At 40.7% G+C, this 25,771-nt stretch overlaps 1 protein-coding gene across 3 annotated transcripts in view; it reads right to left on the minus strand.

Annotated features, from left to right (window-relative positions):
* The window catches only part of enah (ENAH actin regulator), a 90,762-nt gene that overhangs the window by 60,638 nt on the left and 4,353 nt on the right, over positions 1-25,771 (minus strand). Inside the window, exon 1 of one of the 3 annotated variants that reach the window (XM_068342127.1) lies at positions 16,450-16,531. The exons of 1 other annotated variant lie outside the window; for it this stretch is intronic. In XM_068342127.1, the coding sequence (XP_068198228.1) occupies positions 16,450-16,463 (14 nt within the window). In that variant the 5' untranslated portion in view covers positions 16,464-16,531. Of the gene's footprint in view, positions 1-5,441; positions 5,590-16,449; positions 16,532-25,771 lie in introns of those variants that run through there. One more of the 3 variants, XM_068342126.1, reaches the window with a different exon arrangement.

Below are 25,771 nucleotides of genomic sequence, written 5' to 3' on the forward strand. Positions count from 1 at the left end.
AACATTGGACAGCTTGATGATTCACTTTATTATTCATTACATACATGTGATACTTTGCACAGAGAATAACTCAAAATCAAGAGTAAACAAAGTACTTGCATGCTTCCTTTTGTATTTATATAATTCATCGGGTTCATTCTGCTGCACTCGACTGTTTCAACAATGGTGCTTGTTTCAAAATCTACTTGTAGCTTCCTCTGCAGCTGTCACTGACAAACGAACAGACAGAACAGATTTCTTTTCCCCGCATTTGAATTAAACTTAATTCACCCAAAGGGGTTGTGAGGGTTGTTGTAATTACAACTAATGTAGTAAATAAAAGGCTTTTTCTCTGCTTTCCCATCAGACCTCTGTTCAACAGGCATGAAATCAGCCACAATAAGGCAGTGCTTTTTTTTCCATCATGTATAAGGACTGTCATGTGGTAGAAAACACCATACAGTAAAGCATTGCAGGCAGCTACGATACAGTCACATGCATGCACACACACAGCAGGGCTGCAAGGGAAGGCTGTACCAAACTCTTGAGGTCAGAACAACAAGAGCTGGAGGAGAGAGTTGTGCTTTTGTTGAGCCCATTAATGTGCATGCAGATGCTTTCAGCTATTATACTGAACTGTGCCTTCAACATAACATAATACTGACTGGCACATGTACTACTACATACTCAAACACCCGGTTTATTAAACAATGATAACACATCAATGCAGACATCAAAAATATAAAAATGCTTTGCACCAATGGAAGATCAGCCTGCTTGAATACTGAACACACTCTGGTATGAAATTATCATTCAGAAAAAAATGGCAGTGTGTGATTTTTTATTCAATCACGAGTGAGCCCTTAAATCGGAGCTGCCATGCTAATGATTAGAACGATAAAAATGACGTTTTAAAAGCAGGGAGAAGCAGAATGTGCGCCCCGGGAAAACAGGCAGTGACGGATGTAAGGTCTACAACGACAGCAGTTCCTCACACTTCTGGCTAAGCATGCAATCAAAAGCTGTCTAAACACCGAGCTCACATCAAGAGCTATTAGAATAAATTAGAGGGAGAGAGGGATGGGGAAACAGAGGGTAAATGACAGTGCAGCGAGAGGCACCTGGAAAAAGCCAGTGCCTCTTTTAGCAGCACAGATGACGTGAGGCAGGAGAGGAAGACGGGGAAGGAGAGTGGAGGTCAGGGAGATTGTTCAGACGTCAAATATTTCAATCATCATGGCTGTTATTAATGTTTCAGGCAATGTTTGTGTATGTCAAATCTGGCTACTTAACATCCGACCCCTTGAACATGACTATGACACAAATGTAATGCGCACAATTTCTGTTTTGTTAAGAAAGTTAAAAACAACTTAAAAATTAAAAAGAGAGAAGTACACTTTTTTTAATGGGCACAGGTGAAGAGATAACAAAAGGATGAAGAAAGGGGACACACTCATCAGTCTCTCACATGATCACAGTTCAAACACAGACTGAAATAAACACACTTAACTATCAGAATGGAACTCATATCTAATTAGAGACTTCCTCCCAATCCATCACTGCCCAGTTCTATCAACACTGTTTTAAAGCAGGCTTACTAAGGGGAAGGTCATTCACCGTCAGCCCTCCTCTTTAATTAAATTCTACAAACAGCCTCTTTCTTAAAGCATGTGTGGCGCTGAGGAAAGGAGATGACATCATTCGACTAGTCGGCAGCCCCTTTTCGCCACAGCGAGCAAGAAAAAAAATTACAGATTACTAAATGGAGATAGAAGACAGTTGGTGTTCAGTTTCTATCGGAGGCATCCTTCTTTTTTTTAAAAGTTATTGAGGCCTTATTATAGCTGGTATGATGCGTCAGAACAGTGGGGCTTCTGTCTTCAAAATATTTCTGACTGACTGTGCTGTTAAGATGACTGATGAGTAGATATCTCCAGGAAGAAGCAGTTTTATTTCTGTACAGATCTGTACTGTTAGAATTTTAAAGATTTGACAGATGGCTGAGGAAATTAAGAGAGATGGAAGAGGCATGATGAAAGATCATCAAACCAACCAGAATTTCAGACAGGATAACAGTAAATATGATACGAGTAAACCTCCCTAGTAAAAACAAGAGTAGACTCGTGGAATCTCGAGACCTGCTGATTTGTGTTAGTTTGGGGTTTTTTTGGGGAGTGGTTGTCCAACAAAGAGAGATGAAGGCTTGACAGTGAGGTCTGATGATGAATCCATCCATAATTGTCAGAGTGTCCTTGACCAGACATTGAAATCCAGAGGCTGAAAAAAATTATTGTTTAAAACGACAGAGCAACTAAGTTACAGACAAAAGGATAGACAGGCAAAAGTGTCACCAAAAGGCAGAACCCGCCATGATAACAATGGTTTATTAAATTCCCAACAAAAAGACACTGAAAATAGATGATACAGTTACTGCTGCCACACAAAAGGTGAGAGAACACTCTGTTCCAACAGAGAGATAGCGTCCTATTACTGCCTTCATGGCAAAACTGACCAGAATACAGCACAAAAAGCAGCCTTTGTCTTTTCAGATAACTCCCACAGGAATGTCTCAGGTAGACCAAACTGCTTTACAGATCAGTTTACAGGAGAGCCTATCAAGGTAAAAGACCTGAAACAGATAGTGTTCAGCAGAAGCTGACGCACTGCTGTGCCTTTTTTTTAATCACCTGCAGTTTGACCCTGAAACCAAAGTGTGAAGCAAACCTTGACATTTGCAGCTACATAAATCTTTGATAAAGATGTATGATGAAGCCTTGAGTGTTTTTCGTCTGCAGAAAAGAGTCAGTGAAAAGCAGTATTGTGTTTCAGCTGTCATGTGAGCAATTCATCTAGTACGAATGACACAATTCTCCTTGGCCATAAAACCAGACTCGTAACAACAGGAGTTTACCTGCCAAAAGTGACATCACTCAGCTGGAAGGTATGTCAGCGTTGCAGGTGAGCAATGTGAAAGGAGTGTTATTAGATTAGAAGTCCAACACAATATGCTGGAGAACAAAAGGCTTTTGTTCTCCTTAATAAAAGTCAACACACAAATATCTGGACCAGAAGGGAAGCAGTTGTGATTTTGTCTCACCTCTTCTTTCCAGAGTCTGACTCTCATAAGCGAGGCTGTAGTCAAAGTTCTGTTGCCTTGTTGCTTCACTTTTAGGGTTGTAAAATCATTCCTCTTTATTAATTTATGCTGCTGTTATGAAGCGACCTTCACTACCCTGTCTTTTCAGATGTAACAGTTTCATCATTTTATCAGCCTCATCAGTCTCTGCTTAGTCACCACCTAAACTGTCTATCCAGATTTTAGAGACACACATATCTTGGCTTCTTTGCTAACTCTAACCAATCTTTATGTTGAGAGAAGGTTATAAATACAGTATGAGTGCTTCATTTTGAAAATGTGTTAAATATGTAATATTTATAGTATGTAAAACATGATAAATAGAAATGAATATATAAAAATTTAACATCTGTTCATTCACATCATGTCAATACTTGATCAGTTTAAAGGTATACAACCAGGTCAGTTTCAAAAGACAGTAGCATAAATTCTCATGTTGTTAGTCATTTTTTAAAACACTAAGTCAGCTGCAAATACACTACAATTTTTTTTGCATTCTCAGATTTCTAAATTAACCTTTAAAAGTTTGCTTTTGGCCACTGACCAAATGCTCTGGGTTTGACAATCATCAACCATGATTAGAGCCAAAAACAAAGGCGTTGTTTTTGGCGACGTATAGGCGTTGGTCAAAAAAAATAGTTTAAGTTAACATTTGTGTGAACTGTTTCTTCAATGATATTAAAGTAGAGTTGGATAACAGGTACCTTAATAATCTGCACCCAAATTAATTCAACATGAAAATATTTAACAGTTTGGGCAAATTAGGATTATATCATTCATCTAAACACAAACTGTATAAACAATCCAAGACTAAACAGCTGACTGACGTGGCCACCCAGGTTACAGCCCCTTGACAAAAGGACACTACAACTCTCTCTGGGACCATAACTCTGTGTTGCTGTCATTTGACCTGCTGCACTTCTGTTGTCCAGTCTGAACAATGATGTCATTGTTGCTGGGTGAACTGGCAAGGCCAACAGCAGATGATATGCCGACAGAAACTAAGTCAACATGGAGACAAGGAGATGACATCACACATCAAATGGTCAGGACACTACTGATATAAATCACTGATGAAGTTTTTTGAAGCCAATAATGTAATAACAGCCGATAATTAATTTTCCCTTTTTGAAGAGTGATAGGCCATTCATTCATTCATCTTCCGCCGCTTTATCTGCCATAGTGGGTCATGGGGAGCTGGAGCCTATCTCAGCTGGCATAGGGCGTGAGGCGGGGGACACTCTGGGCACGACACCAGTGCACTGCGGAGCCACATACAAAGACAGACAACCATGCGCACACACACACTCAGTAACATAATAACTGCCCAATGACGTACTGAAAGTCCTGAACCAATAATTTTTGCCTAAGATAATAACTTACAACTTATTATTATAATCTATTATAACATTATTAGCCAAAAATTATGTTATCGGTTCAGGGTCTTCATTACGTTACTGACCAGTTATTACGTTTTTGGCCTATTACATTTCAAAAAAAGCAAATTTATTACATTAAAGGCTATTATTTCATTATTAGCTTTAACAAAGCTTTATTACTCACAATTATTGAATTCAGACAGAGTGACGTCACATCTTTTTAAGAGTGAACCTATATGACTTAATATTGAAAGGGGACATGATGATTTCACTTGTACTCATTTACTTAAGATTTAATAATAAATCTAATATATGTAAAGGACACAAATCATCTGTGTCTCCAGAGCGGTAATCACATTTGTGCAACGACAGATGCTGAATTTGCAAACAGTAGTGAATAAATATAATATAAAACCCACAACATACAACTATAAAATAACCACTAAGCCCATGAAGAGCGTTTTTTATATAGATCATTCTACTGCTGCTGCAGCAGCTCCAGAGGCAGTGAAGGAGAAAAGTGCCCCATCACCACATGAAGAGACAAATCCCACCCTGTAACTGAGCTAGAAACTCAGTCTGATTGGACTCAACAGAGTTCAACAGATACTGCAGTTCTATAAATATGTGAGCTTCTCATGTGGTTAGAGAGGCTCCAAATAATGAATGAACAGTTGGATGGCACTAAAAGCTAAAGCTGCTCTCTCATCTGAGTCAGACGAGAGGCCGGAAAGGTGAGCACCGGTACGGACAGACTCATAGACCTTGTTAATCTTCAACCATAAACTGGTTTCAGACACCACTCAGAGTCTGCACACTGTAAAAGCTGAGGGTGTTTTAAAGATGGTGGATACAGCAGGTAAAGAGATCATACAGGAAATTGAGTCTCCTTGACCCACAAATCCTACAGTAGCTTCACCGTTTCTCATTCAGCCACTGAAACTTACGAGTCACGAGTCATCCTGATGATGGTAAAAGAGCGAATCTGAAGCCTCCACCAAGCAAAAAAACAGTTCTCTCCAAGTCTCCACTTTCCTCACCGACTGACTCAGCAGCTTCTTGGCTGGCTGAACGACTGACCGGCTGACTACAGAAGCAGAGAGTGAACAGGCATTTAGATGGACAGCGACAGTGGCATGGTACCAACCCACTAACCAGCAACGCCTGCTGGGAACAACCCCCTTCTCATGTCCACCCACAAACCCCCCATTACTCACCCACCCACCTCGCTGGAGCCAGGGCTAAAAGTGGAGCAACAAGGTGGGGGTGTGAATGACTGAGATGGGTCTACAGTTGGTGGTCCAGAGGGAGAACTGCCCCCTTCCTAAGGAATGTCTCACTGCCCCATCCAAAAATAGGTATCCTTCCACACGTCATCAGCATAACCAACACAAGGTATACTCATACAGATGTTACCACCTGGTACCAAAGAAGGAAATGTGTCTTCCTTAACAAATGATGCAATTACCAAAATCATCATCTTGTATCTGGAAGGATCTTTGTGAAGTCGGTGATGCCGTTCTGAATGATTGATCGTTAATTATTCCCCAAACAAATTAGGCGGGAATATCCCAATAACAACCTGTAATAAGACTACCCTCCGATATCAAGACGACTACTGATATCAGCAGATCATTACTGCACTGAAGATGATTGCAGACACATGAGGATAAGGAGATCGCATGAGAATATGACCATCATGACAAAGGCCCAGTCCAATCAGCAGGGGGAGAGCGTGTAACATCGGATACACACCAAACCATACTCCAGCCCTCTACAAAGTTTTGTAGTTCATTTGTTTTTATGTTTCTTCACCCCTTTACATTTTTCTGTATGTATACAGCCACATTTCCAACTGTACACCTTTGTGAAGAAAGCAATCAAGAAGGATGGGTGATTCTATCAGCAGCAGGATGACAACAGATCTCCCCTTTTTTTTTGCTGTTTTGTGCTGCACAGCAAATATTATTCAGGGGAAAAGTATTACAGATAGTATTTCATAACACTTAACCATGGTAGTGTATTAGTACTGTGATTTCATTTACAATAGAGTGGTCTCTGTATAGTTTTGCCGCACTCAAGTGAAGGATTGATTTAAACCCACTGAATCAATGCAGCAGCATGGAATAGAAACACTGGCTCTCCATGGGGAAACAAGAGACCGAGGGCCATGGGGAGATACAGACGACACCTCAAGGTGTTGCAGGTCAATATGAAATCCACTCATTCCCATTAAGTGAGTCTGAGTTTGGGGCATAACAGAGGGAGCCTGTGGGGGGGCATCAGCCTGTACCTGTGATTCTTTATCAAACACTTTCACTATTTTCGTTGCACCTGGAGTTGCATATATAATAGACAGTCTATTGTAGAACCCCCGACAGATGGCCTTGATCCTAATAGGTTATGCAGTTCAAAAGCTACATGGGATATGCATCATGGAGGTCAAACACCAAATGTATCCAGTGTCCGTCTTTCTGGAGAAACCAGGAGTCGCTCAGGTTTATGGCCTGGCCCCCTCAGTTAGAGCATGTCAGCTCTTAAATAGCCTGAGCTGTTTGGAGATCTCTCCATCATCACAGACACAAATAGACACAGCAGGTCTTTGGTCATGATCTGCCATGACAAAATATGCCAAATCAATTCAGTGCAGATATTTAAATGAGCTTATTAATAAGGGGAAATCTTGTCAATATCCCTGCAGCATCTCTTGTGGCGATTACAAAAGATGTCCTGAATTACACCAATAAATACTCTACTACTAATCACAATAACGATGAAATGACAAATGTCTGAAAGTGTCCAAAAAGGTGTAAAAACGTAGAAATATTTCATTGCTGGAAATCTCATGTCTTCTGTAGAACAAGTGTTCTGTACAAGCTGACTTTTTCACAGCTCTGTTCAGATCAAGTCAGAACACTGTGACCTTTTAATGGCAGACCATACTGATCAATATGTTAGTCAAAATATTGATCAAGTCTATATTTATAAAGACCTTCATCTGATGCATATCTGTGAAGCACCGAAGGCTGTCTGGGCCTTGGTGAGTGTTTGTGGTTGTAATAGGAGCTTTTATAGGAAACACCTGCTTGACCCATCAACATACAATAATCCAATATAACTGCTTTGTTGTAAACCTAGAGGACGAGATCTGATCAGGCCAATACTTGAAAATACAGGAGAAAAAAATGATAGGCAGTTGCAATGAAACCAGAATAACCCATGGCTATAAACTTCTTCCTTGACAAAACACAGAAAGATCCAGTGTATCAGTTCTTTTAAAGTTTCCCACACCCGCCTCCTTCCACCCTCTTTCAAACACACTCCTCATTCATTCATCCCTTCCCCTCCAGCTCATTCTGCTGCTCCCTTCTTCCCTCAGCATCTCTTCTTTTCCCACTCAGTCCGTCCTCTTGTCTCCTCGGCTCACCTCTCATGCCATTGATGCGGTTTCTATGACGATGTTCTTTTCATGCCACTGGAGGAGAAAGGGCCAATGGATTGAGAGGAGTAGGGGAAGCATGTGCACATGTTAGCTGATGAACTAAACATCTTTCTATTTTCAGCACTGAATGTTTGTGAACATGTGACCTGATCCAGTCATTTGCCAAAAAAAACCCCAAAAAACCAGCCTGACTGGTTAAGGCCCACACTCAGAGCCAAGTGTGTGCTTGTGGTTCCATGTGCACACGAAAAACATAAAAAACACAGATCGGCTGGAGTTGCGGTGCTGACTCGGCGATCTGCAGGAGAGCAAACATTAGCTGTGTTTGGTAGCTAAGATTGGTTGTTACAATAAGCTCCGCGTCACCCATCTATCATGCTCCAGTGTGGTTACATGTGGACACACACGAATATGAGAGGCTGAAAATGAGATGGAAAGACACAAAATAACAGAGGAGAATTTCCTGTCTGTGATCCGAGCATTAATCAAACGGTCCAGCAAGTTAAAATAGTACAACCGGTGGAGACGTCTCATGAACGAGAAAATAATTCCTATTTTCTTGAGGTTTTGGCAAGCAGGCCTCTGTGAAGGATAACTCCCAGTTTATGTCAAGAGAGAGGTGATAATCAGGTAAAAGTTCAGTAATAATCCCAATTTGAAACATGAAATAAATTATAGAAATTCAGCTGTGATCACAAGATAGCAGATTCCCCTGATGCAGGAAAAATGGATTATCATCACTCACAAAAAGATGATACGAGACACCTAAAAATTCAGTAGTTATAGTAGACATGTAATTTATCCTATTTGTAGCCAGGAAGGCCCTGCTGAGATACCAGATCTCTTCCTGATGGTTTGAGGGACCTAAAGGGAGCTCTGACAAGACACAGCATCTTCTACCACTGGCGATCAGCCGGCAGACAACCTGAGCTCACATATGTGAGTGGATTCCACTGACTCCTCCGTTATTGCTGAAAAACGTGTATCTAAGTGTGTCCGCAAAATCATCTCAACCCACACCTGCAGTAGAGTCCCTGCCTGAGCTCTGTAGGCTTCAAACAGTTACAATTTTGTGCAAATATGGGTGGATACATAGCTTTGAGGGGGACCGGTGTGGTCAGCTGTATTTTGAGAAACTAATCTCATTTGTTTGGACCACACTGATATGAAACACTGAGACAGGTATCAGTAATAAGTATATTTTAACAATTCCTCACAAATTGTATGCAATTTAAATACTAGTGGTTTTATTCTCATGTTTTCGACATTCTAAATAATGTCATCTTACTAAAAAAAAAAGAAAAAAAAAGCTCAGTTATCTCCAGTATTAACCTATCCAACTGATTAATTATGATGCAGAGGATTTTACTTATGCCTCATTTTAAGTTTTGTCATCCGTGGAAGGTTCAGCTTTCCATGAACAAACATGCTATTGCGGATGTGCTAACATTAGCAGCAGCAGCTGCAGGGGACTTAGCATTCAAGCTATCAAACACATCACACTCTTCAGCTTTTAAATGTATTTTTTGTTTCTATCTACGTTTTCACATTCTTTTAGCCAGATACTCTTCAAACGTTCAACTGATTTAAATGTGCATATACATGGTTGTACTAAAGAGATTTGATTGATATTTAAATACAGTATCAAATAATCCGGATGAGACTTGGGAATTTCTTCCCTTCCCAGAACTGGGTGTATTTATTACATTAAATTCCGATTAGAGGCCTTTTATCGGCTAAAAAATGTTAATGCTGGCTTTAATTCCTCGGATGCATCTCTCCCCATCTCCCTTCAGTCTCCTTCCCTGTTATTCTTCCAGATACATGGTGTCTCAGGAAGACCCTGCACATGAATTTGAAGATAACAGAAGGCTTCATTATTTTCTAGGTGGAGTTATCCACAGTATTAAAACCTTTTGTCTGACGGGGCGCTGACAAAGAAATAATCTGCAGAGTCTTCCACCCTATGAGTTTCAGTTTTGTACAAAAACAGCAAGTGAATGCCAGAGTGTTTAGAATCAGTCATGGGAGAAATGGTGAGCTGCTGGTGATGTGGGAGGAATTTTAACTGGATGTATGATGACTCTGGGCAATATGCAGTCATCACCTGCCTGTGTTATGATAAAGATAATGGCTTATTGGAGGGTGCCCTACTATTGGGATAATTCATTTCTTATTCTGTCTGCATGCAACAATGACATTTTTTACCATCACAAAATTTATGCCAGACAGTGTACACCACACAGACATGTCATCTCGTCTGATAAAAACACATGACTTTCTTCAAAGGAGGACACGGACAGTCTCTTGTTTACTTTTTCCTCACAAACACATCCTTTATAATCTTCCCTCTACCATTCAAAAACTAAATATGAGCCCAGTTTTACACTTAAAACTTTCTTGGTTATGTTTAAAAAGGAGAGCAATTTGTAAAAACGTTTTGTCAGGGCCATTCCTGCTGCCCCCTCCTCCCAGCTAGTTTGTGCTGAGTCCATGGAATTCCTCTCTCACAGGGGACTGTTTGTGAGTTGGTTGTTGTTTTATTTTGGGCTTTCATCCATAGTTTCCTGAGTTTGCCAGCGTAGTTATACTGTCTGTGTTTTGTTGTACAGTGCTGCCAGTCTCCCACTCCTATAATAAGACTGCGGGGGGTGATGACATTGACTGACGTGAGTAATAATGAGGCAAAGGAAGTGGAAACATATGAGGTAAACTCCACAAGAAGTCTTTGGTGCACTCTTATAAAGTCTGAACATCACTCTTGTCTTTTTTAGGTCGATACTCACAGTTGTGTCCTGTCCTACCTGCGCACAAATAAACTCACAGTAAGGAAAAGCAAACAAAAAAATAAGGAGCTACCACAGTCAAGAGCAATTATTTATGGATCATTGCACCGAATCAAACATTGATCCATCTAGTTTTCTTAATAATGACCATCACGGCCTGACAGAGCTACAGGGCTGTAGTTACTGTTAGATGAAAAAGGAGTAATGGGGAGGAAATGTAGTTAGAGGCTTGATAAGAATAAAAGTATTCACAACGGCAGTCACCAGAATTGCTTATCATAATCATATCATGTGTGTAAGCGAGTGTTATGAGATAAGCGTGGAAGGTTAATGTTGTGCAGATAAGGAATAAACAGGTCAGTAAAGAATTAAGTCACCTGATTGCTGGTGTGAAAAATTAAATCTGATAAAATGTGAACAAATCTGAAGAAAAGTAGACTTCGCATTTTATTTAATCACTGGGAACATAGGATAGGAAGGAAGGAAAAAAGAGGGGAAAATGAAGGAAGGAAGGAAGGAAGGAAGGAAGGAAGGAAGGAAGGAAGGAAGGAAGGAAGGAAGGAAGGAAGGAAGGAAGGAAGGAAGGAAGGAAGGAAGGAAGGAAGGAAGGAAGGAAGGAAGGAAGGAAGGAAGGAAGGAAGGAAGGAAGGAAGGAAGGAAGGAAGGAAGGAAGGAAGGAAGGAAGGAAGGAAGGAAGGAAGGAAGGAAGGAAGGAAGGAAAGAAGGAAGGCTGAAGAAAGAAAAGAAGGGAAAAAAAGGAAGCCAAGACAGAAGAAAAGAATGGAGTAAATAAAAGAGAAAAAGAATAAAAAAGGAAAGGATTGACGGAGTCCGCATTGCAGAGACTAATTAATTCATCTTTACAGCTTTAAAATAGCTGACTATTCAGTAACTTTCCTGTCATTCAGGCTTTTGTAGATTTGAGGAAAAGTGCTACACAAACACAACTCAATTATAGCCCCGCTCCAATGCGTCTGCCATTTCCTCAGAGAAAAGATGTTTCACTTGGTTTCATTAATTAATAAGCCATTTGCTGCCGCGACAAATCCTCAGGCCAATGACAAAAGGCACAAATCTAAGACAATCTTTAATTATTTTAATACCAAAGTAATTGTCAACCATCATAATATGCTGTTGAACACTGAATTAAAAACATGAGAGGAGGAACCTGTGTCATGTATGATCAATACATCAATCAACAAATGAAAAATGCATTGATTCTTCCTGGCCTCCCTATTTGCTTTGGTTTATGATGTTGTTATTGGATCCAGACGAGAGCTGACAAATATAAATCATGTGGACGGGTGACTAAACTTATCAGCAGATAATCAGGCCAAAATTTTTTTCCAATAGTCTTTGAATAGCCTCAAGTAAGATCCTGTGGTTCATATGATTTGATAAAAGAAGTACTGTTTATGTACACCACAATGGAATATCCTATAAGTTATTTAAGCCATCAGCTAATGTGGAGCTTCATCAAACCACAAATCCCCCCCTCCGCTCTAGCAGATTCCAGTGAGTCAAAAAGGGCCAGGATGGAAAAGCCACAGCAGTGACGAGCTGCAACATAACACACCAGGAAAACACACATTAAATAATGCAAAGGAAAGTGTTTGCATTTCTACAAGACACTTTAAAGCAGCAGGTAACAGTGGACAAAGCCACTGAACAGGAGGGCTTTTGGCTGACACTATTTCAGATCTGCAAACAAAAGCTACCAAAATCCAAGAAATCATAAACGATCCGATAAAAACATCAAATGAAGTACAGATCTCCATCAGCTCAATGAAGTTCAGCGTCCACAAATCCACTATTCCAATCACACAACTTTGCAACCCTTGGAACATGTGGGATGATATTCTATGGACTGGTGAGCTGAAAGATGAACTGTAGATAGAATGGGACAGGACCCAGTTCTATCTATTGGAAACTACAAACAACCCTTCACTAAAATCACACAAAAGCAATGAAGGAGACGAAGGTGAGTGATAGTGTAAAACTATGGGAATACTTTCCTTCTTCAGGGCCAGAATGCCTCGCTGTAACTGAGGAAACATTCTGCTCCACCAGAAAATTCCAAAGAAGGATATCAGGTCATCTGTCATCAACCTCACAGATAACTGGGTCATGCAGTTAGAGTAAATGCATATCTGCCTGGCTATACATTTTGGGAGTTTTGGGGAGTCCTAGTGAAAGTCTGAACATGATGTAATAGTGGCTAATGCTGTTGCACTAAAGGAGCACTATGAAGATGAAAGAGACAGAATTCTACCACAATGATATCAGACTGATCTCAGTTATCTGAAGTGTTTGGTTGCTGTTGTTGCTGCTAACGATGATGCAACTAGCTATTAAGTTCAGGGAGGCAAATGCCTTTTGGATGACCTTTTTGCCTCTATAAATAAGATCAACATATAAAAGTTAGAATGTGTTTACTCAGGTTATTTTATATAAAATTTTATACAAACATCAGACACAGTTCAGCAGCTCCTGGAACACAAAACCGTCATCCGTTTATTGAAACGGTGGTTTGATCCAGATTCCCCAAAGTGTTCACATCCAGGGATTATTGAGCAAGATACTGAACCCCAATGTGCTGCCCTGGCACCAAATAGTCTGCTCAGGGATGGGTCAAATGCAAGAAAGAATTTCCCCACACCGAGGAAAAAAAAATCAGGAGGAGTTCCAAAACTTTAAAAGAACTGCATGTGAGACACAAACTGGTGAAGTAATCTTTCAAGATCTGCGAGACAAAAATGCCTCCTTAGTCTTTTTTTAAAGCTGTAAATAAGCTCTGATACAAGTTCGATCAGATCAACCAGATCTCATCTGGAGGTAGTCTTGTCTCCCATTGTTTCTCGGCTCTTAGGTCAGTGTGATCGTAACTCTTTCAACAAGCTGGTATTAATACACCACATACCACTGAGAAAGAGTTTCTGGTTTTAGATAACAATAAATGTACACTATCGGTCAAAAGTTTAAGAACATCCCAATTTTTAAAGTTTTGTAATGAAATGCAGGCATTTCAAGCCCCCTGAACAGCTTGGAATGGTACAAAGGTTAGTGGTGAAAGGTGAGGTTAAAAAAATCTGAAAAATAATGTACATTTTTGGTTCACACAAAAAAGGGATTAAGAAATGGATTTAAAACTTAAAGCAGTTAACATTGGAGGTTGATCAAGCCTCGGAGGTAGTGCTACCAATTCATACAGCTGTCGCAACGTTTCTTAATTACTTTCAACCCCATCTGTCTGCATAAAAGTAGTGTTACAACACACTTTGGTATCATACTGTTGTGAGCATTATTTGAACAGGATTGTAGTGCAGCAAGTAGTGTGTTACTACAAAAATAGTGAGGGAAAGGCAATTAACAGTAAAACAGAGAAAGACCATTATAACACTTGATAATGTAGGTCTTTCCTACAGAGAAATTGCCAAGAAAGTCAAGGTGTTAGATTTTATTTAAGATGAAAGAGTTAGCAAGTGAGTATGTTAAAATAGATTCCTAACTGCATTTGTATATTATGATGTATTAAATGATTTATTATAGATAAACTTTGTTTGAAAAACAATTTTGCATGCCACAGTGTACATTACTCATCTGTGCAGCTGGTATGAAGTTTAAGTGCCAACAGTTTATGTAGCTGAATAAATAATCAGACTCCTTGCATTACATTTGCAAAGACGATTTATGTAAAGGAATCCAATTATTCGTTCACGTTTTGTTGCCAATAAGGATGAAGAGACAACATTAAGTAACAAGTGTAAAAGTAGAGATAAGATTGGCTCATTTATTATATATGATGTATCTGCATACGTATTTTAACAAGAGTCAACAAGCACTTGAAAGTTACACTTTTTTTATATTTAAACTTTGTTTGAAAAGGTTCCATATTAAATTGTAATAAAACGTAATTTCCTTCGGGATTAATAAAGTATCTTTCTATTCATCTATCTAAATGAATGACATCATGAACAGAATATAATAAAATGGGTTTAGAAGACACTGTTGCAGTTCAGAATAAGAGAGTGCTACCCAGCTGACATAATGAAAGTCCTGTTAGAAGCTGAATCCTATAATGACGCACAAAACACTAACAAATATTGCAAAGTAATATGAGGCTCAATTAGAGCAATTAGCAAAGCGCTCCTTGGCTTGTGTATTTGCTTATCTGTGTCTGTGATTATGTTTCGGAGTCTTTTCAAACAGCAGATGAGCTGATAAGGAAGCATAACGTTGTCTGGTCTTTGGATTTAATGCTGGCGTTTGCAAAGAGAAGTGCTCAGTTCACAAAGACAACAGGAATTCATCTTCAGAAAAAGAAACAAAAAGCTGTGATGAAGCCGCCAACTCCCCTTCTCTCAGCTGACTTTCACTGTGCTTTGCATTTTCTCAATTAGTGAAAATATTTATACAACTCAGACTCATAGGCCTCCTCCTCACCTGTCACGGATTCTAAAATCTAGCAAGCATGTAAACCCTTGCCGCCTTTCGTTCTCCAAGAGCCATGACACAACGTGTCTGATTGTGTTGTACCTGATTGGGCACTTCAAATCATCTCCCAGCTGACAGTCTGGCAGAGGGTGTTTCACCATGGTGACGATTCACTCTTCACAGCACTTTAAACTATTGATTTACAGCTAATCCACTGTTTTCGATACAGTATTGCAGAACAAACCATGATGACACTAAAGTGTATCAATATTTCTTTATACCCATTTCATCACGGCCAGGGATTGACCTCAACAGGTGGTGGTGAGGGGGGGCTGTATCAGTTGGGTGCAAGTAGTGGACCTTTGCCATTTGTCTTCAGATAAGAAACAGGTAAAAGTCCTGTAATGGTTGGGTTCAGGTGGAGGACATGTAGGGGACCAGTACCTGTTGACAACAGGTAATTGATCTTCATCCAGTAGGTTCAGAGTTGGGTGAAGTTGGGTGAAAGTTGAAGTGTTGAATTGTGTCCAGATACTCCGAAACCTGAATGCGAGTATGAGTACTGTGTGTCTCTGAAGTATTCTGAGTTGATGCCAGTGATGGTGGATCTCCAGCGCAGGTCATGTATCTGAGAGTTGCAGCTTTAAGCCTTGGTCAGTTCCAATATTACTAATCCCTACATGGAGCTGAAGAACACACAATTACAGATATAAACATGTTTCATAATGGCTGTCGGAGCCCTAATAACTTGGCTGTGTTTTCAGTGTGAAACAATAGCTACGAGCCATCTGTTGGTGTGGGCGTGAGAAAGATGGAGCAAACTGAGAAAAAGCTGAGAAGCGATTGAGAGGTGCAGTGAGAGAAGAGGAAAGATGAGAAATGAATGAAGAGAAAAGACTGACAGCGAAAAAGGAGGAAGAGCAGACGGCTGATGTATTTTTACATTTTCTTGTCAAAGAGCTGATAATGCATCCTGCTGCTGCTCACTGCACACATATTTTAATGAGGAACAAGAATAAGTTTAAAAAAAAAAAAGAGAATACCATCTTTCATCATTTAGATACCAGTGACTTATACCAACTAAAAAGCTGCCTCAGCACAGAAAGTGACACAGTTTTGTGAATGTGTCACACAGCAGGGCTTCGCAGCTGAAAAGTTGAACTGATGCAAGACGGCAATTAAAGACGACAGTCAAAGCAGCGGCTGTGTTTTCTCCCAGATACACACTGAGTTGTGAAAACTCAAAATCAAATGAAAAAGATCTGCATTTCAACACATGCAAAGCTGACTCACTCATCTCTGTGCATCAGATGTCCTTCACAACTCGAATGGAATAAACAGAAAAGAAAAAAAAAATCCAGAAGCTGAGAGAAGATGGGGAAACACAGAATAAAAGGAGACGGAGGAACAGAAAGAGGGAGATAAGCTACACCTCCGGAGTGAAGCGCTCCTCTTCTTCTGGAGCTGATAAGACCAGACTTGGCTCTGACAGTACATTTAGTCCAGGATACACAGCGCTAGGTCTCAAATACACACACATACACACAGTCGGTGTTATTGTAATCTCCCTTATGGTCAACACAGACACTATTCCTGTGTCTCATGAAAACCATTTCCTAAAATAGTCATGAGTGCAATCACAAAACAAAAATTTCCGGTGTGAAGAGTGAATCTAGATTTAGCAGCTATAAATCCACACTGGTGAAATGGTTAGTCATCAGCGAACAGAACAGATGGACTGCTATTGGGAACAATACACCAAAGTTTGTGTTTAAGGACACAAACGCAACCCCACTAGTGGAAAAATTTAATTGGTTCTGATGTGGACGAATGATATCTTCATGGTGAATGCAAGTAAACATGTGAGTAAACATAACTACTCAAAAATACAAGATACCATCACAAAGCCATTAAACCACATGACCGTCCTCTCCTGTGCAATGCAGGGTGTTGATCTTGCCAGGTTGCACTAAGTTTGTTTTTCCAGACTGCTTATCGTCTGCAGATTGTAGTTCGTGACCCTCAACCCGAGCGCAGACCTACACAGAGGAGAAAGAGAAAGAAGGACAGACAGCTGCTGTAGGACAGTGGGACAGATGGACAGAACAAAATAGCCACCTGTTTTTCCTCCTCAGTACCATTTACATCAGGAGAGTCAGTCATCTTTTACCAAAAAATCGTAGCAAATATGTCAACGGCTCAGACGCATTCAGCTTCTCTCTCTCTCTCTCTCTCTCTCTCTCACACACACACTCACACACACACTCAACGGAGTTTTGGGCATTACGCTGGCAGACGCATTACCGCCTGCCACATAAGCCTCTTCCAGTTTTTACTACCAGTGACATCTGCTGCCTAGGGTTACATGCAAGGATACGGCGCTTTGATAACACAGCAACACTGGGAATATGAGCTTGCACAAACATGACAGCGTAGAGAAGCTGGAAATGGATTTGAATAAGTGATCTTGTTTCATTACTCAGTACAGACTACAAGATAGTGGCTGGAGGTTCAGCGGGTCTCTTGTCAAACTATTTGATGCTGAATTATAACATGAAGCCCACAGTCCCACAGTATATGGTCGCATATGGATTCCACCAGTTCGTAGGAACACCACAGCCATTTTTTAAAATCTAACTGTCAAACATATCTCATCTAAATTGGATTGCTCACATCGGAAAACAGAACTCACACAGGACCATCAGTGTGACATCATCTGATGTTAAGACAACAGATCCCTACAGGCTGAGGAGTACATGCTGTTGCTGATGACTTCTAAAGCAGCAGATCGTGCAGAGGAAAGAAGTCCAGTGAGTGTTTGTCCTGGCTGTGGTAAAACAGATTGGCTTTTAGTCCATGTCTCACCTCTCTAATCCCATCGGACTGTCATCTTAACCTTGCCACATGCTGATTTGTTACGGATCAGGTGTGCACAGACACTACACACACAAAACGTTCTTCTCAATACTAAATACAGGAGATATTCCTATTCATAATATATCATGATGGCCTAAATGTAATGTTAGCTGATAAGAGCTTGACTTGTCTGAACATCCAAGTTCATGACGTCTGTATGACGTGAACAATCCAAATTATGTTTGGCCACAAACAAAGGTTAAGAAAACTAATCAAGCACTAAACTCTGATGCCAAGAGGGGAAAGCAGTAATCTTGTGTAATCTGACTAATGTCCCCTACAGAGATTACTGTCTGACCTCCTCCAGCCCGTGCCCACGAGACGCACACCAAATACACTGTTAGAAGAGGAGAGCATGTAAACATCACTAAAAACAGAATCTGCCTCCTAAACGCATAAAGCAGCAGCAGTAGTTGGGCAGGCCCTTGCTCGGGCTACCGAATAGCACCGAGCAGCAACTGTTCTCAAGTGTCGGCAGGTGATCGGCAGGCGGCTGCAGCAGCAGCTGTGTGGCTGAGGGCTGTCGGAGGCAACAGGGGAAACGCTGCACCAGGGACCTCTGAATGTTTAATGGATGCTCTGCAGGCACAAGGACACGCTGCTAAGAGGGACGGGGTCTGAAGACCTCGGTTGGCCGCCTGTCCCGAACCAACCACTCTGTATGGGGTGTGTTAACAATGTTCCACTCATTCTGAATGCTGTCTCTAGCTAATTTGTGACTCTGTGACATTGGAACAAATATCTTCATTGATGTCTGATTTAGACCGAGGCTGTGGATATGAAGGCATGTGTCATTAGATTGTTTCATGAAATGCGTCATCCATTATTTCATTATCCTATGATTCAAGAGCAGATTAAAGCAGTTAATGTGTCAATGGAGAATAACGCATTTTCAATTTAGCTTTATAAATGAATTATAGAATGTAATAATGAATTAGAAAAGGGGATTTCTGCATCTCAATCATTATTGAGATATGACATAATCTTTTTATTAATATAGGAGCTTTTGGTCATACTGTACATCCTTACCAAAAGCCATACAGACAAGTACTTAATATAAAATTGGTCCAAAATTGAATTTTATAATCAGTTATAAATTTATAATTGATTATAAAATTATAATAAGAATTACAATCGATCGTTGAAGCTTATTAACAGTTGAATAAACTCTCCAGATGTCATGTGAGAGTACCACATGTACGTTTTCAGTGCTAATTTTCAATACATTAAAAGGATGCTAATCTTTTTCAATGTTAAACTTTGGCGGGAAGAAAATTGCAGTATGTTGGTTTAAATCTTGTCATCTGATGTAAGTGTCCAACAAAAGATTATTTTTTCCAGATACTGCTGTTCAGGTCAACACTGACCGAGCGCTCTCAAATCTAATTTGGCAGTCTTCAGCAGTTACCAGTTAAGTTTTTTGGAGAGCTTTCAGTCAATACCAAAGTCCAGGTCCAGTTCAGTCCATTTCACAGTCCAGGGTCACAACCTCAGCAGCTGAACCGCTTGAAGAGGAACACCAATGAAGGGAAGCAGAACATAATCACATTAGATCACATTTAAAAAGAAGTAGCTGGAGCTGACACCATCAGTACTAACATGACTCACTGACAGGGGTTACAGGGTCAAAGATCAGGAGCCACACCATCAGGGGGCACGGTGAACCTACAGCTTCAGCGGGAGATGTTGTTTATATTCAAAATGAAAGATCAGAGATAGAAAGGATGAGATAAAAAACATCGGTATCACACCATCACAAGGAAGATCATTTCAAACGCTACATAAAAAGCCTGAACACTAGAAACACACACAAAAAGTGAACACTGATCTTTTATAACAGGGTTTGCCAAGCTGTGGTCCAGGAGCCTAACATGGGCCACAAGAGGATTCCATTTGGACAAAGCATTTTTGACACAGGAAAAAAAAGGTCTAAAATTAACTTTATTGAAAGAGATAATAAAATATTAATGAAACTCCAACAGTCTGTCCTACCTCTAACCCAGTTTCATTTTTCTTGACATTTTTCCGTGCCTGTTCCATGTTCCCTCAGAAGGACGAACAAAAGGAGTATCCTTAAAGTCTTTATCCTTAAATGTAACACTTAGATTTTCTGGATCTTTCTTTTACCAAATTAATAAATGGAATTATGTGAGATAGGAAACAGCAGCAATCAGTTTAATAGTGAGAAAACACAGTCTACATATCTTAAGCCCAATATTAAGTATTTAATGAGCAAACTCTATAACTTCTACGGGTTTTGTAATTAGATTTATACCAAAGATGACACAAAGATAACAAAATTGCAAATTAGGAAATGAGGCTGCTAATGGAAGTTAAATTGATACTTCAGTTTAAGTCCATATCAACGTTTTTGGTATTTGGACAGTTAAAAAGTTCAAACCTCCCTCTACCTTTCAGCCCAGCCTGTGGAGTTCATGTGTCAGATGATTCTCTCCCAGAAGCACAGCCATTGTCTGGGCAAACAAAGATGGAGAGGTTTGTCCTGGGTTTGGCTTCATTAGGAGGGGCAGATGAGGCCTGCCTTCGATGTGGATGACCTGTTTCACAACTCCCTCTTGACACTCCTCCCTCCCTCCCCCTGTTTTTGCCTTGTCTCCATATTTCCTGGAACTGCAACTCTTATTTCTCCTCGCCACGCATTCATTCAGTGAGGCTACAGTTGGCTAAACAAACTCAAATTGGCAGCGTAGTTGTGTCGCTAGGGTGACCACTTCTGATGACTGAACTATTTAGGGGGGGGGGGGTTTCAGGGGGGAGCACCACAGCGGAGACGTGCGTGTGTGTGCGTGTGTGTCAATAATACCCCTAAATACCTCTTCATTCAAAAAGAAAAAGAACTAATGATTCACAAAAAAGCACTTTTTAAACCGGAAAACTCTTAAGATACCACTGTTGACATTGTCATTAAAACCTGAACTAATGAGAAGACAATTCCCTGTCTATGTTAAAAACATCCCATGATAATCCTAGAGCCATTTCATACACTATTGATAACGCAAATTTACAGGGAATAACTTCATGCTAAATTTAGGAATATGATCAAATTCCTCGACCTTGGAAACCAACAGCCAGCATCGTGTTTTTAATGTTGCAGTTCATAACTTATCAACCTAAGTAGGCTTTTATGTAATGACCCAGATCTACTTCTGAAGGGGTTTTTTTGTAAGGGGACACATGTGGATTGGGAAGTACTTAATGGTTCATTAGCCACAATGAACCTCAGAGCTATTCTCTTCAGCTATTCTCAGCTCTTCGGCCGTCGCATGTGTTTAAATACTTCAAATCGATCCAGGTTGTCCTGCTTGGTGAGTACTGGCTCGAAACAGAAGGAGAAAGAAGGTCACAAGTTCATGAAGTTAGGTTTGAGTGGAAATGAGGGGAACAACAGCACCATGTCCACCTTGGTCAAGCCATTTCACAGTGAATTCGCCTACAGGAAGAGTGAGCCTCTGTTCTTTGTTTTTTTTAAATTAAACTTTACCAAAAAATACATGTAATTGATTTCAATTTATTTCCAGGCTGATTGTTTCTGGTATTTTATCTCTGAGCCCAACTACAGACAGAATAGTGAGAACAGGTTTGAATTCACTGCTGCTACTTTCATTGATTATGAGCTGCTCTGCTGCTTGGTGCCTCAGCCACGTTCCCAGCTCCCTCACAGCATTCATCAATTCAAAGGATGTGCAGCAATGTCTGGATATGTGTTGTATCCTGGGACTCAGTCCTGCTCCTTTGCTACTTTAAGATGCTAATCCATAAGTTCCTTTCTGCACACGCCCTGAACATCAGTGGAACAGAGGTGACGTCCCACGTGAGGTGACTCAGTCCATGCTACCGGCATGATCGGACTGCTTAATGGATATCTCCCCCTCCAGTTCAGTTCATTGCAGCTGTGAGGGCGGGACAGCTCATCCCTTCATTCATATGAGTGGTTCATATCAGCATGGCGTCTGGTGACCTTCTTTTTTATTATATGCTGGGCTCAAAAGACACGGAACATTTCCAACAACCACACCATCTACATCAGAACTCCTGCGCCATTGGATCAGATCCTGATGATGTCTTATCTGATCAATCCATTACAGTCCGCAATAACTATTAAAGATTTAGCATGCATGGCTCAGAAACACACACAAACATACAAAGTATCCATGGAAGGAATTTTCCAACCAGATAAGTCTTCTGTCTGGAAATTCCCAAGGAAAAATTATTACTGCAGGAATATCAGGTCTAGACTGGTACTTTTAGAAATAGAGACTAATATTTAGAGAATGAAATTCAAGTGTTATTGATATGTGCTTCCACATTTAAATCCTTTTTTTCCTATGAAGTGTTTTTTAATGTTTGATATTGACCTCCGATGGTTTTCTGTAACTTTCTTTGCACTAAGTCTTCATAGGTCCAGTAGATGAGAATAACTGTCAGAAGTCTCACAAAGTTGGGGAGATTGATGAATCCTCGTAGTAAAACTAAACTTCCTTTCCTTTGTCCCGATAGGAGTCGCTACAGTGTATCATCCTTTTCCAAATTTAAAAAACTGTACATACCACTGTATACATTTTTATTCAGGACATTTTAGACTCCTGGATGTTTTTCTGGACATATAAGTCGATACAGGACCTATTTGCTTTCCAGATTCTAGGAGCTGGTGGGGTTAGGAAGGACCACCATGCATATGTAGAGACCTGAAAAAAAATCATAATAAGACCCCTTTAATTTAAAGGCAAATGGACTCAAATGAGTTCAAAACATCTCATCAAAGAACCAGTGGTCTAAAGACACTAACATATGGCCAGTAATCGATTAATAATCTGCCACACAGAAGACGCAACAGTGGTGATTTCTGCCTACAGACAGAAACACACCCACCTCTACTAGAGATGCCATCACCATATAGTGAGACACTACCTTTCAGCATTTCCAGTATTTCAGTAGATATGTTGACAGACGGTGCTAAACAAGAGGGCAAAAATAATTAACATAAATATTCTAAACATGCTTTAATGAAAGGCTGGCCTGTATATCTAGACAGATCTGTAACATCTTGCCAACAGCAGGATGAGGCTACAGATATTATAAAACATGTGATATAAGAATAAAATTCACAAAATTAGCTGCAAATTTGTTCCCATGCAAAAAGCACTGTCGGCATGTGTGGGTGTTCACAAAGGTTCATTCATTCATTCATTTTCTGACCCGCTTAATCCGCTAACGCAGGTCGCGGGGCAGCCAGTGCCCATCCTGGCAGTCCCAGGGCGCGAGGCGGGGGACACTCCGGGCACGACGCCAGTGTACCGCGGAGCCACACAGAAACAAACAACCATTCACTCACACACTCACTCCTATGGTCAATTCGGGACCGGCCAATCAACCTGAAGCGCATGCTTTTGGAGGTGGGAGGAAGCCGGAGAACCCTGAGAGAACCCACGCAGACACGGGGAGAGCATGCGAACTCCGCACAGAGCGGGACTTGAACCCGGGTCCGCCGTGTTGTGAGGCAGCAGCGCTAACCACTGCGCCACCGTGCCGCCTGTTCACAAAGGTTGATGGATGAAATTCGCACTGACTGCATCGGCTAATATTCATGACACATCAGTGCCGAAACATGACGAAGGTATTTAAGGATGTATGAAACTTTTGGGTTGCTAAATTTTGAATAAGAAAACACTGACTTGACAAGCCAGGATTTAAAAAAAACTGAGTCTGCGATCGGTGCATTGCGATGCTGCCACCATAGTCGCTGTAGAAGAAGTGGAGTTTGCCAGTGAATATTAACAACTGATGCTAATTAGCTGGATATGACTGTAATTCATAGCAGGCTGAGACGGTGGTTGGTGTTTAATCATGTGTTCGCAAACTGAAAGATGCATCGGCTATCCTGACAGCCATCTGTCCACTAAGCGCACGCACACACACACACACACACACACACACACACACACACACACACACACTAACACACACACACACACAGACCATACCTTCACTGCATTCCATCCTCCCACAGGAAGTGATGTCAATGGCAGGAGCTCACCAAACCCACAGGATGGTGAGAATAACGCCTCGCAGGTTAAACACATAAACCACCTGTCCATCACACACTGACTAACTCTTGGGAATCAGGACGAGCATCCTTGAAATTTAGAGTTTAATACAGTTTACATCTCAAAGGACTATTTCACAACACTAGAACAAGAAAGTGACTGTTGATAATAAAATATCGGAATAATTACTGGATCAGCAGAGGGACATTATACAACCACAATCTATTGTGTGAAGAGGCAAACCAGCAACAAGCTGTAGGACAGGTTGGAGGTGTGACATTTTGACGATGTGTATTATGTTTGCTCTCTATACATGGATGATTTAAATAAAAAAAAGCAAGTGGCAGCAGTTAGCAACTCAAAGAAGAAGAACATTAACTGAAATTGAAGCAAAGTCAGGAGACGGAGCGGCTCCAGAATCTCTTAACCCTCCAAGCAAAGGCTAAGGATCACTTATTTCATTTTTGCCAGTCAGGTTTCATGTTGTTTCACTGAACTAACAGCGATGACCACTTTGGCAAGCGGTATACAGGGACACGAAGCAGAATGCATAGCCCCCTTATCCCTTCATTCAATGAGAATCTATTCTGAATGGAGCTCCTGGCAGAATTAAACTGTTATGAGCTCTGTGGTCGTGAGAACAGCATAACAGAAAAGTGCTGCTGGGGTGTCTACATGGAAAAGCCACACTAAATGCTGCAGCACAGTATTACTACCTCAAGCCGCTTTTTATTGATCCATAGTCTTCGTTTTGTCCAATTCTTTGCAGATAATCTGTCAGTCATCCAGGCTGCATAAAGAGTTCTGAGTAAAGACAGGTTCTAACCCTGATCTGTGATCAGCTTCATCTTATGCAGCAATGGGGACTTATTATATACAACTGAAAATGACTAAAAAGAGAGAGCAAACACACCTCACATGTTGGGTGGTGGTCGCCTCCAGATTAGAGAGATGCAGGCTTGAATCACCAGGTCAGTTCAAGCACTGGGAGTCATCAAACGCTGCCTTTGTAGTTATTGTGGGGAAGCACTTGAGAACGGCATTTAACCTTCAGATGCAGCACAGAAGTACTGTGGCTGAGATGTGTGCTTTATGACTGAAGCCATTTTCTGTCTTTAGCCTCATCTAATAAAGAAGAAATGCCTGGATGTACTTGAAAGCCATATTCTTACCCCAGTGGATCGGCACTATCCTGAGAGAACATTTCACCTCTGCAAAAAGTCGGTCAGCAGATGGAGGAAACAGAAGATGTAACGGATGAAACTCGTCAGGGAATGGACAGAAATAATAAAATAACACCAAGCAGGGAGAAACCAGTAAACTGGCCCTTTCTGGAGGTGATAGAGAGAGAAAAAAAAAGAGAGAGCAGTTAAGGATAGATGGACGAAGAGGTTGCTGCAGAGCGAGGAGAGATGTGAAGTGTGAGGAGCAGATGGCAGCGAGGAGCAGTGGCAACGAAAATATCACCGAAAAACTTCAAAAAAGAAGTTGCGGGCAAATAATTTATTCATTATTTAGTCATGTTGTCACATGCTTAATGTTCTTTAATGCAATCCAGTCCTTTAGGTACATCCAGAACAGCAGAAGGGGAACACTGAGAGCCTGATTATGTGGCTTTACTCATTCACCTGACT

The sequence above is a fragment of the Antennarius striatus genome, chromosome 19, assembly GCF_040054535.1.
Source record: "Antennarius striatus isolate MH-2024 chromosome 19, ASM4005453v1, whole genome shotgun sequence".
NCBI classification, from domain to species: domain Eukaryota; kingdom Metazoa; phylum Chordata; class Actinopteri; order Lophiiformes; family Antennariidae; genus Antennarius; species Antennarius striatus.